The sequence below is a fragment of the Pseudophryne corroboree genome, chromosome 2 (assembly GCF_028390025.1).
Source record: "Pseudophryne corroboree isolate aPseCor3 chromosome 2, aPseCor3.hap2, whole genome shotgun sequence".
NCBI classification, from domain to species: Eukaryota; Metazoa; Chordata; class Amphibia; order Anura; family Myobatrachidae; genus Pseudophryne; species Pseudophryne corroboree.
The window spans coordinates 246,221,359-246,233,739 of NC_086445.1; the positions used below are offsets into that span (position 1 = coordinate 246,221,359).

At 45.9% G+C, this 12,381-nt stretch overlaps 1 protein-coding gene across 3 annotated transcripts in view; it reads left to right on the top strand.

The window, feature by feature from the left end:
* Nucleotides 1-1,423: 1,423 nt before the first annotated feature.
* The window catches only part of SUOX (sulfite oxidase), a 44,853-nt gene continuing 33,895 nt past the window's right edge, over nt 1,424-12,381 (top strand). The window contains exon 1 of one of the 3 annotated variants that reach the window (XM_063952612.1): nt 1,424-1,528. Coding sequence is in view for 2 of the 3 variants with exons in the window: in XM_063952610.1 (XP_063808680.1) it covers nt 1,609-1,681 (73 nt within the window). In the remaining variant the exon portion in view is untranslated. Of the gene's footprint in view, nt 1,529-1,558; nt 1,682-1,747; nt 1,877-12,381 lie in introns of those variants that run through there. The other 2 variants (XM_063952610.1, XM_063952611.1) reach the window with 2 other exon arrangements.

Below are 12,381 nucleotides of genomic sequence, written 5' to 3' on the forward strand. Positions count from 1 at the left end.
CGACTGCACTGCACCCTGAGATCCAATACATTGACTGGTGCCTCTCAAGTAATTGGAGGAAGACAAGCTGTTCCCCACCTTCCCATTCCGGCACGTATGGTTGGGCGCTCATTAATTATTACCGCCTAATAGCCTTAGGATTGCATATGTTTCATAGCATCACTACTGACCCTACAGCAGTGGGAGTCAAATGGAGAGAGTACAAAGGCAGGGGGTTACAGACACTGGGTAGACACTGTCTAGTAGTACCCCATCCACACCGGGTGATTTTAGCCTATTTTCTAAGCGATCTGTCTAGATCGCTTAGAAATTAAGCACGGATCGTTCTGTGTGTACACCCCATAGCGATGGCGATGCGCAGTCCTGTGCATCGCCATCAGCCGCTCAGATCTCTTGCACATACAGGCAAGATCTAGTTAGATCGCCTAGCATGTGTATAAAATACACTGGTTAGCACAGATCGCTCAGCACCCATCGCTGTGTGTATAGCGGTGTGCTGAGCGATCTGCGCTAACCTAAATCGCTTTAGCACACAGGACAAGTCGCCCCCTGTGTATGGGGCATTACAGAGTCAACGCCATATGGTCAACATGTAAAAGATCGAGAGGATCAATAGATCGATAGGTAAAAGGTTGACTGAGTGTAAGGTCGTCAGCTACAAAAGGTTGACCAGTTAAAAAAAATATATATTATTTTTTTAAACTTTTGCTTCATTTACCATCATGTGGACTACAATTCGGTGCCTCAGCATAATCCCTAATAAGTACCGGGTATCGGGGTAATTGAATAGCCCCCGGCAAATTAATTAGCTACTGTAGACTAAATGTATACTCCTCTAAATATTCAGGAATAATAATAATAATAATATTATTATTATTATTATTATTATTATTATTAATAATAATAACACCCTGTTGACAGCTTATTTAAAATCTGAAAAATAATAAATCCTGCTATAACATATTTTCGTGTTTGAAGTTTGAACAAGCTTCCACTTATTACAGCAGTTTATTTTCACATCTTCGATCTCAGTGAACAACCTACAGGTGACATCATAAATAATTGCAGTCGCTCTGCTGCTGAGTGAAAGAACAGGTGCTATCAGGTTATCGCTGTTATCATAGTAAATCTGTATGATTTATCCTTTACATAAATTTACATTCTGTATCATCTGTATGAATGATATATATTGACGTAACATTTGCTATTCTTCTGTTTGTCTTGCCCTTGCTGTAGGCTGCAGGCTGCAGGCTGTCACATATTCATGTGTATAGTTATTTGGGACACTGTCGCTTTAGTCACTGCCACTGTTTTAGCAATCAAGTTGCCGAATGAAAGAACATTCGCTGTCCTACCGCTGCGACCAACTTGACATTCAAATGAGAGACAGAGAGAGGAGCTCCTGGCAGGGTGAAAGGGGTGTGTTCCACCTCCTTGTGACGTGGCATTCTGGGCTGTTAAAGGAGAGGGATTCGGGCAGAGAGCCCGATCCGGGTGAGCTGAGCTGGGGGAAGGAGCAAAGCGGGAGGTACGTCTATAAGGCGCTGCCGCACAACAATCGCACAGAGCTGCGGCAGAACCAGCGCAGGCAGCGTCAGCGCCATCACCATGACCTGCCCCAAGGAGCCTCCTGGAGAGGGGGCGCAGCAGTACCCCCCCTCCCCCAATCGACCCCTACACGGTACACCCCGCAACAACAACTCCCACCACACAGAGGCAGAATGCCAACCATGTGCTATATCGCCGCAGGGATACAGCACAGCAGCAGCATTGAAGCGCAGTGGTCACATCATCTAGTGGCTTTGTCGCATGCAACTTATTTTTGCGATTTTTTTTTTTGCCATCTGTCATCTATTCTGTGATTTAAATGCCAGAAGTAATTATTATTTTTGGTAATCTGCATTTATATGGCAAGCAGTGCATGTGTTACAGAAGATTACGTATGTTTAATTTCTATTTTGTTCTGGATGTTTTATTAGAACAGCTGCAGATTTAGTTCATGGAGAAAGTTCCATATACTGTAGATTGTGCTGTAATGAGTTGCTAGGTCACTTACCTCCATACTGTGATGTTCTACAGAACGTTGACCCGTGGTAGACAACCCTTTGATAAAATACACAAGTTATTTTACTCTATGTATATAACCCCTGTAAAGTATATCAGTGAGTCTGATGTAATTGCTTCAATGTTCAATAGGGAAACGAGTAGTAATGCATTTTTTCTATACTGTCAGTTATTAACAGTTATTAAGGATTTTACAAGTTAATGAGGTTTATTATAATGCATAGTCCCGCATGTCCTTGGTGACTTTTAATATCCATATAACGTAGAGTAGCTAATGTATTGCCATACTGATGTTTTTTGGGTGGATCATGTGCGTTGACAGATCAATTATATTGCCAAGTTTTAATTATTCCAATACTTCTTGATCCACTGCATTTCTCAAATTGCACTATTCACCATAATTCAGAACTATATGATACTGTTGAAGTTCTGGCTTGTGTGTCTAAGGACAGGATTGGACTGTCCTAGAGGGAGTCTAGTAAATACCTGGGGGCCCTCCTGCTTTGGAGATCTACCCACTTGTCAGACTTTAGGGGTCAGTCCATTTAAATGCGAGTTTCTCCACTACGCATGTCAGCATGGCAAGAGCCGCACTTTGCAGCACCCTGAACTCTCACAGCCCTATGGGGCTGCAAGCACTTTTAAGCGAATTCGGTCTGAAATCAGGCCGTGAAGGGTGCAAGTTTGGGTGCTGCTTCCAGCGTTGAAATGAAGCAAAACTCGCACCCTTCACATTCCATTGGATTTACCCCTTAGCCTGACTAGCTGCCAACAGTTTTTAATGTAAAGATAGACTCACCTCTTTGTGTGCATACTGCTACACTGATGTGTCTGTAAGGCATCCTGTAAGGATCCTGGCAGTCTGAATCCTGACACTGCTTGGAATACCAATGGCGACATAGATTGCAATGCCTGCGCTGGATTCCCGTACACCGGGATCCCGAGCGTAGGTATGCCTGGGCTGTGGGGGGTGCAGGGTTAGGTTTAGGCTCCGGGGAAGGGAGGGTTAGGCTGCAGGAAGGAAGGGGGGGGTTAGGTTTAGGCACCACTGGGGAGGGTTAGGCTGCGGGGAGCGAGGGTTAGGTTTATGCTGCTGGGAAGGGGGGGTTAGACTGCAGGAAGGGGGGGGGGGGGTTAGGCTTAGGCACCATCGGGGAGGGTTAGGCTGCACGCGCGCATATGTATGTGTGTGGGTTGGGGGGTGGGGGAGGGGGGTTATGGTCAGGCTGCAATTAGGGTTTTGTTTGGATGCTGTGCATTGGAATGCTGCTGCCGGTATTCTGACTGCCAATATCCCAAGTGCAGGGATCCCCATACGATCCTATAGCGCTGAGGGGTTTCTATCTATCTCAGAATAACTTTCCCCATGTTGTATGCAAACTTTGTATTTGTACAGAGGTGCAGCTGCACATCATTTTAAATACTTTATGCGTAACGGGATGCAGTTAATAACCCGGCTGTCGGGATTCTGGCATTCAGGATCCCGACGCTGGAATCCTAACAGTCGTGGAAATACCGGTGGTTGGAATCCCGACTTAAGCTCCGTATTCCCACTCGGGTGGTGGTCCACGCCACCACCCAAGGGAGGATATAAGAGTGTGGCCTGAAGCATGGTGAGCGCAGCAAGTCCGCGAGGGGACTTGCTGCGCTCGCTGTCGGGATCCCGGCGTTAGTCTCCTGACCGCCGGGATCCCGACCGCTGGTATTTAATACTGGATCCATGTGTAACTACTGCCTTCGTCTTCCTTTGAGTCCGCAATTCATTCTGTGTGGGTCATCCTGTTCTGGTTTAGATCACATTTGAAAATTACCCAGCTCTTTTCAATAGGACGAAAGCGACTTAAGTGTTTATCTGGGTGCCCGTCACAGCAATTCAATTGTTGCTGTATTTTGTGCCCTCTAGTGGTAGCCACAGAAGAAAACAATGGAATGCCCCCCCCCCCCCCCCCTCCACGTGAGGCTGACCTAGATTAGGAACCAGATGATATACTGTACAGTCTGTTAATGTCACTTTTTGTTTACTAATATAAACACGTAGAACGATATCTAAGAATTTGTTTGGGGCCCCATTGTTAACTTTTCAGAGGGACCAGGAGGCTTTAGTTGTTTTATATACAATTAAAATTGAGGTGACATTAAAAGTTAATCTATTTCTAAAACTTTGCTTTAATTCTAAGCTTGCCTGTGAAAAATTAGAAATTCACTAAGTGTCACGCCTGAATACCCCCTCCCAGCTCATGGCCATGCCACTTTTACTTACGTTAAACAATGGTACTGTACTATGAAATATAAGTTTGTTACATAGTAACATAGTAATTGTGATTGAAAAGAGCCAAAATGCCCATCGCGTTCAACCTGTATTTTGTATTAAGTCGAGTTGATTTTACTGTACCTGCTGAAGAATGTTTTATGACTAGTTAACAACTACAATTCATGTTACACCCGGATTAACAACGTCAATATTTTAAAAGTTGTAACCTCGGATATCCTTTTCAATCAGAAATTCATCCAATCCCCTTTTAAATGCATTTACAGTGTCCACCATTACCACCTTCCCTGGCAAGGAATTCCAAATCCTTATTGCCCTAACAGTGAAGAACCCTTTCCTCCGTTGCGTATGGAATTTTCTCTCCTCCAGCCTCAGCGAGTGCCCACGTGTTCTAAACAGGGTTCTTTTAATAAATAATTCCTCTGATAACTACTTGTAGTGCCCCTTTACATATTTGAAGACATTAATAATGTCTCCTCTTAGACGCCTCTTTTCCAGTGTATACATATTAAACCTAGTAGGCCTTTCCTCGTAATCCAGTCCCTCTAGCCCTTTAATCAATTTAGTAGCTCGCCTTTGAACCCTCTCTAGTTCACCGATATCTTTTTTTATACAGTGGTGCCCAAAACTGAACACAATATTCCAGGTGCGGACGTACCAATGATTTGTACAGCGGCATGATTACATCCTCGTCCCTTGTCTCAATTCCCTGTTTTATGCACGCTAGCACCTTACTTGCCTTCTTTACTTGCCTACTTTGACATTGTATACGGTTATTAAGCTTATTATCAATGAGTACCCCCAAATCTTTTTCCAAAACTGTTACCCCTAGACTGTCCCTGTTTAATATGTAGGGTGCAAGTTTGTTTTTAGTCCCGAAATGCATAACCTTGCATTTTTCTATATTGAACCTCATTCTCCATTTAGACGCCCAGATTTCAAGTTTAGATAAGTCATTCTGCAGAGACTCCACATCTATTTCTGAATTAATTACCCTACACAGTTTAGTATCATCTGCAAAGATTGACACTGTGCTTTCCAGGCCTATTTCTAGGTCATTGATAAATATGTTGAACAGTAGTGGCCCGAGTATGGACCCCTGTGGTATTCCGCTGACTACTGGTGTCCAGCTTCAAGACTTCCCGTTGACCACTACTCGCTGTGCCCTGTTGTCCAGCCAGTTATTACTTATCCATGTACAAACAGTTTTTGCTAGGCCAAGCTCTTTTAATTTGATGATTAGTCTCATGTGAGGCACTGTATCGAAGGCTTTTGCAAAATCCTAAGTAGACCACATCCACTGCTTTTCCTTGGTCAAGATTGTCGCTCACTTCCTCATAGAAGTTAACTAAGTTAGTTTGACATGATCTGTCCCTCACAAACCCTGGTTCTTGCTAATAATCTTTGTGGTCTGCAGATACTCCTGCATGCTATCCCTTAGAATTCCTTCCAATATTTTCCCCACTATAGATGTCAAACTAACCGGTCTGTAGTTACCCGGATGATTTTTGGATCTCTTTTTAAATAATGGCACTACTTCTGCTATACATCAATCCTTCTGTGCCATGCCAGATCTAATTGAACTATTGAAAATCAAGTATAGGGGTCTGTTTGGTTGGGGAATGTTCTTATTCTCATACTATTTACATTAGAAAGTTGATGTGGTATGTGTATCACATTTCATCCACTGCAATTTGCACTAACCAGTAGAAGAGAACTGTAGACTAAAGCTGGGTACACATCCATACAGTCGTCGGGCTGTTCTTCGATTCCCAACCTGCTCCTAAAATATATTAAGAATGTGTATGAACCATCAGTCATGTTTTATTGGATGAAAACATGTTGCATCGGAAGATCGGGTTTCTTGTGCAGTTTAATATTCGATGGTACACCCTTATGTGCAATGCTTCTCCAGCAGAAGTGCCATCTTGTGTCTTTTGAGCAGATTTGTTTTACATCATTAAGTTTCATGGATCAAAGGTATTTGTACAGATGTGTGCTCAGGAATCGCACTTTTATCAGGACTTCCAAACATAAGTAAAATGGACAGTAAAATCGCATTGAAAGTATTTGTACAAGTGCGTACCTAGCTTTATTCTTTCAGTGGCCATCTGGATTATGTTTATGGCTCTACAAATGTAGTATCCACTAGTTCTAACCACCTAGATCATAAAAGGTTTTACATGTTTAGGTAAGTTGTGTGCTTTCTGTGTTATGTAAACAATCTCCTTGTAATAAGTTGTTTGTATAAGGCCAGTGAGTAGCAATGCACTATGCATTTAGCTCTCTGAGCTGGGGGAATGTCTTCTGACTGTAATGTATGTTCATCTGGTCTTTTCTCCATGTTATTCTTTAGATGGGAGGGGGCACATGACCAACGGCCCATTGATTTTAGTGTACGGAACCAACTAGGGTGTTGGCGCACATTTGTGTTACTATATTGGGCTAAAGGTGTCCCAAGGATTTATGATTAAAGGAGAAAAAAAACACATAAATAAGTTAAAGATGTGCAATTGGGGAAGTTATAACTACTAGGAATGAACAGACTTGGATGAACACCCACCTTTAGGGGTCTATTTATGAAGCAGTGAAAAGTGTGGAGAAGTTGCCCATGACAACCAATCAGCATTGAATTAGTATTTATGATTTGCATACTATACAATTGTATGTAGCAGCTGATTGGTTGCCATGGGCAACTTCTTCACTGGCTCACTTCTCCACTCTTTTCACTGCTTCATGAATAGACCACTTAGTGTCCATTGGTTCTGATAGGTTCGAGATAATCTGGTACACTGCAACAGATGTGCGTTCTCTTCTTTCCTTGGCAGAGAGGTGAAGGCAACCGACTATAGACACATGAAGAACACAGTTTTCTAAAATAAATTCATGATCTATTTGTCATGTTCTACTTTGTTGGCTTTCTACAAATGGTCATTCTGGCCACCTGGGGGACAGATCTACTTTTAGTAATTTGAGGGCATCCTATCATTTTACATGAGTGGGGGTAAGGCCTAAGGCCCTCATATGCATTCACCCGTATAACCACATGGCTTTTTTGTGTGCTCATATACACCTGGAAACCACTAATACAACTACCCAACCCGTTCTTTGTTGCTTGGAGTACTCTATTATACTCCTATTGCTCCCTACAGTTTACCCAGATTTCCTGAGCACACCTCCTTGGACACAACTGTCCCAACTGAATTGTACTCCTCCATTCACATCTGAAGAGTGAGGATCGACCTCTTTCTATTCTCCCCTTCACCCTCACAGATGCACTGCTTTCCTTCTCTGAACAAGTCCAGGGACAGTTTTCTGTACATTCTGTAATCTGTTACTAAAACTACATTAAAAGTCTCAATCTCCGAGTAAGACATCCTCTCTCTATCGCACTTCATCTGAATGATTATGTGATGTTCTCATAAGAGACCAATATTCGTTCAAACCAATCCATCTAATGGTTCTAAACACTTTTTCTCTGACGTCCTAGTGGATGCTGGGAACTCCGTAAGGACCATGGGGAATAGCGGCTCCGCAGGAGACTGGGCACAAATAGAAAGCTTTAGTACTACCTGGTGTGCACTGGCTCCTCCCCCTATGACCCTCCTCCAAGCCTCAGTTAGATTTTTGTGCCCGAACGAGAAGGGTGCACACTAGGGGCTCTCCTGAGCTTCTTAGTGAAAGTTTTAGTTTAGGTTTTTTATTTTCAGTGAGACCTGCTGGCAACAGGCTCACTGCATCGAGGGACTAAGGGGAGAAGAAGCGAACTCACCTGCGTGCAGAGTGGATTGGGCTTCTTGGCTACTGGACACCATTAGCTCCAGAGGGACCGATCACAGGCCCAGCCTTGGAGCTCGGTCCCAGAGCCGCGCCGCCGGCCCCCTTACAGAGCCAGAAGCAAGAAGAGTCCGGCAAATCGGCGGCAGAAGACATCCTGTCTTCCACAAGGTAGCGCACAGCACTGCAGCTGTGCGCCATTGCTTCTCAGCACACTTCACACTCCGGTCACTGAGGGTGCAGGGCGCTGGGGGGGGCGCCCTGAGCAGCAATAGAAACACCTTGGCTGGCTAAAAATACATCACATATAGCTCCTGGGCTATATGGATGAATTTTAACCCCTGCCAGATTTTCACAAAAAGCGTGAGAAAGGCCGCCGAGAAGGGGGCGGAGCCTATCTCCTCAGCACACAGACGCCATTTTCCCTCACAGCTCCGCTGGAAGGACGTCTCCCTGACTCTCCCCTGCAGTCCTGCACTACAGAAACAGGGTAAAAAAGAGAGGGGGGCACTAATTGGTGGGATATTAACAATACAGCAGCTATAAGGGAGAAACACTTATATAAGGTTGTCCCTATATCTATATATAGCGCTCTGGTGTGTGCTGGCATACTCTCCCTCTGTCTCCCCAAAGGGCTAGTGGGGTCCTGTCCTCTATCAGAGCATTCCCTGTGCGTGTTTGTGTGTCGGTACGTTTGTGTCGACATGTATGAGGAGGAAAATGATGTGGAGGCGGGGCAATTGCCTATAATAGAGATGTCACCCCCTAAGGAGTCGACACCTGAGTGGATGGCTTTATGGAAGGATTTACGTGACAGTGTCAGCTCCTTACAAAAGACGGTTGATGACATGAGACAGCCGACTAATCAGCTAGTCCCTGTCCAGGCATCTCAGAAACCATCAGGGGCTCTAAAAAGGCCGTTACCTCAGGTGGTGGATACTGACGTCGACACGGATACTGACTCCAGTGTCGACGGTGAGGAGACAAACGTGACTTCCAGTAGGGCCACACGTTACATGATCACGGCAATGAGAGAGGTGTTAAACATTTCTGATACTGCAAGTACCACTAAAAAGGGTATTATGTGGGGTGTGAAAAAACTACCTGTAGTTTTTCCTGAATCAGACGAATAAAATGAGGTGTGTGATGAAGCGTGGGTTTCCCCCGATAAAAAACTGATAATTTCTAAAAAGTTATTGGCATTATACCCTTTCCCGCCAGAGGTTAGGGCGCGTTGGGAAACACCCCCTAGAGTGGATAAAGCGCTCACACGCTTATCAAAACAAGTGGCGTTACCGTCTCCGGATACGGCCGCCCTCAAGGAACCAGGTGACCGAAAACTGGAAAATATCCTAAAAAGTATATACACACATACTGGTGTTATACTGCGACCAGCAATCGCCTCAGCCTGGATGTGCAGCGCTGGGGTAGCTTGGTCGGATTCCCTGACTGAAAATATTGATACCCTGGATAGGGACAGTATATTGTTGACTATAGAGCATTTAAAAGATGCATTTCTATATATGCGAGATGCACAGAGGGATATTTCCACTCTGGCTTCAAGAGTGAGTGCGCTGTCCATTTCTGCCAGAAGAGGATTATGGACGCGACAGTGGTCAGGTGATGCGGACTCTAAACGGCATATGGAAATATTGCCTTATAAAGGGGACGAGTTATTTGGGGTCGGGCTATCGGACCTGGTGGCCACGGCAACTGCTGGGAAATCCACATTTTTACCCCAGGTAGCCTCTCAACATAAAAAGACGCCGTCTTATCCGGCTCAGTCCTTTCGTCCCCATAAGGGCAAGCGGGCAAAAGGTTCCTCTTTTCTGCCCCGGGGCAGAGGAAGGGGAAAAAGACTGCAACAGACAGCCACTTCCCAGGAACAAAAGCCCTCCCCCGCTTCTGCCAAGTCCTCAGCATGACGCTGGGGCCTTACAAGCGGACTCAGGCACGGTGGGGGCCCGTCTCAAGAATTTCAGCGCGCAGTGGGCTCACTCGCAAGTGGACCCCTGGATCCTGCAAGTAGTATCTCAGGGGTACAAATTGGAGTTCGAGACGTCTCCCCCTCGCCGGTTCCTGAAGTCTGCTTTACCAACGTCTCCCTCCGACAGGGAGGCAGTATTGGAGGCAGTTCACAAGCTGTATTCCCAGCAGGTGATAATCAAGGTACCCCTCCTGCAACAAGGGAAGGGGTATTATTCCACGCTGTTTGTGGTACCGAAGCCGGACGGCTCGGTGAGACCAATTTTAAATCTGAAGTCTTTGAACACTTACATACAGAGGTTCAAATTCAAGATGGAGTCACTCAGGGCAGTGATCGCGAACCTGGAAGAGGGGGACTATATGGTGTCTCTGGACATCAAAGATGCCTACCTCCATGTCCCCATTTACCCTTCTCATCAAGGGTACCTCATGTTTGTTGTAGAAAACTGTCACTATCAGTTTCAGACGCTGCCGTTTGGATTATCCACGGCACCTCGTGTCTTTACCAAGGTAATGGCCGAGATGATGATTCTTCTTCGAAGAAAAGGCGTTTTAATTATCCCTTACTTGGACGATCTCCTGATAAGAGCAAGATCCAGAGAACAGTTAGTAGTCGGAGTAGCCCTATCTCAAGTAGTGCTACGGCAGCACGGCTGGATTCTAAATATCCCAAAATCGCAGCTGATTCCGACAACACGTCTTCTGTTCCTAAGGATGATTCTGGACACAGTCCAGAAAAAGGTGTTCCTTCCGGAAGAAAAAGCCAGGGAGTTATCCGACCAAGTCAGAAACCTCCTGAAACCAGGGCAAGTCTCAGTGCGTCAATGCACAAGAGTCCTGGGAAAGATGGTAGCTTCCTACGAAGCGATTCCATTCGGCAGATTCCACGCAAGAACGTTCCAGTGGGATCTGCTGGACAAATGGTCCGGATCGCATCTTCAGATGCATCAGCGGATAACCCTGTCCCCAAGGACAAGGGTGTCTCTTCTGTGGTGGTTGCAGAGTGCTCATCTTCTAGAGGGCCGCAGATTCGGCATTCAGGACTGGGTCCTGGTGACCACGGATGCCAGCCTGAGAGGCTGGGGAGCAGTCACACAGGGAAGAAATTTCCAGGGCTTGTGGTCAAGCCTGGAGACATCACTTTACATAAATATCCTGGAGCTAAGGGCCATCTACAATGCTCTAAGCCTAGCAAGACCTCTGCTTCAAGGTCAGCCGGTGCTGATCCAGTCGGACAACATCACGGCAGTCGCCCACGTAAACAGACAGGGCGGCACAAGAAGCAGGAGGGCAATGACAGAAGTTGCAAGGATTCTTCGCTGGGCGGAAAATCATGTGATAGCACTGTCAGCAGTGTTCATTCCGGGAGTGGACAACTGGGAAGCAGACTTCCTCAGCAGGCACGACCTCCACCCGGGAGAGTGGGGACTTCACCCAGAAGTTTTCCACATGATTGTGAACCGTTGGGAAAAACCAAAGGTGGACATGATGGCGTCACGCCTCAACAAAAAACTAGACAGGTATTGTGCCAGGTCACGGGACCCTCAGGCAATAGCTGTGGACGCTCTGGTAACACCGTGGGTGTACCAGTCAGTGTATGTGTTCCCTCCTCTGCCTCTCATACCCAAGGTACTGAGAATCATAAGAAGGAGAGGAGTAAGGACTATACTCGTGGCTCGGATTGGTCAAGAAGGACTTGGTACCCGGAACTTCAAGAGATGCTCACGGAGGACCCGTGGCCTCTACCTCTACGAAGGGACCTACTCCAGCAGGGACCCTGTCTGTTCCAAGACTTACCGCGGCTGCGTTTGACGGCATGGCGGTTGAACGCCGGATCCTGAAGGAAAAAGGCATTCCGGATGAAGTCATCCCTACCCTGATCAAAGCCAGGAAGGATGTAACCGTGCAGCATTATCACCGTATTTGGCGTAAATATGTTACGTGGTGCGAGACCAGGAAGGCCCCTACAGAGGAATTTCAACTGGGTCGTTTCCTGCATTTCCTGCAAACAGGACTGTCTATGGGCCTAAAATTAGGGTCCATTAAGGTTCAAATTTCGGCCCTGTCGATCTTCTTCCAAAAAGAACTGGCTTCAGTTCCTGAAGTTCAGACGTTGTCAAAGGGGTGCTGCATATACAGCCTCCTTTTGTGCCTCCAGTGGCACCTTGGGATCTCAATGTGGTTTTGGGGTTCCTAAAATCACATTGGTTTGAACCACTCACCACTGTGGACTTAAAATATCTCACATGGAAAGTGGTAATGCTATTGGCCCTGGCTTCAGCCAG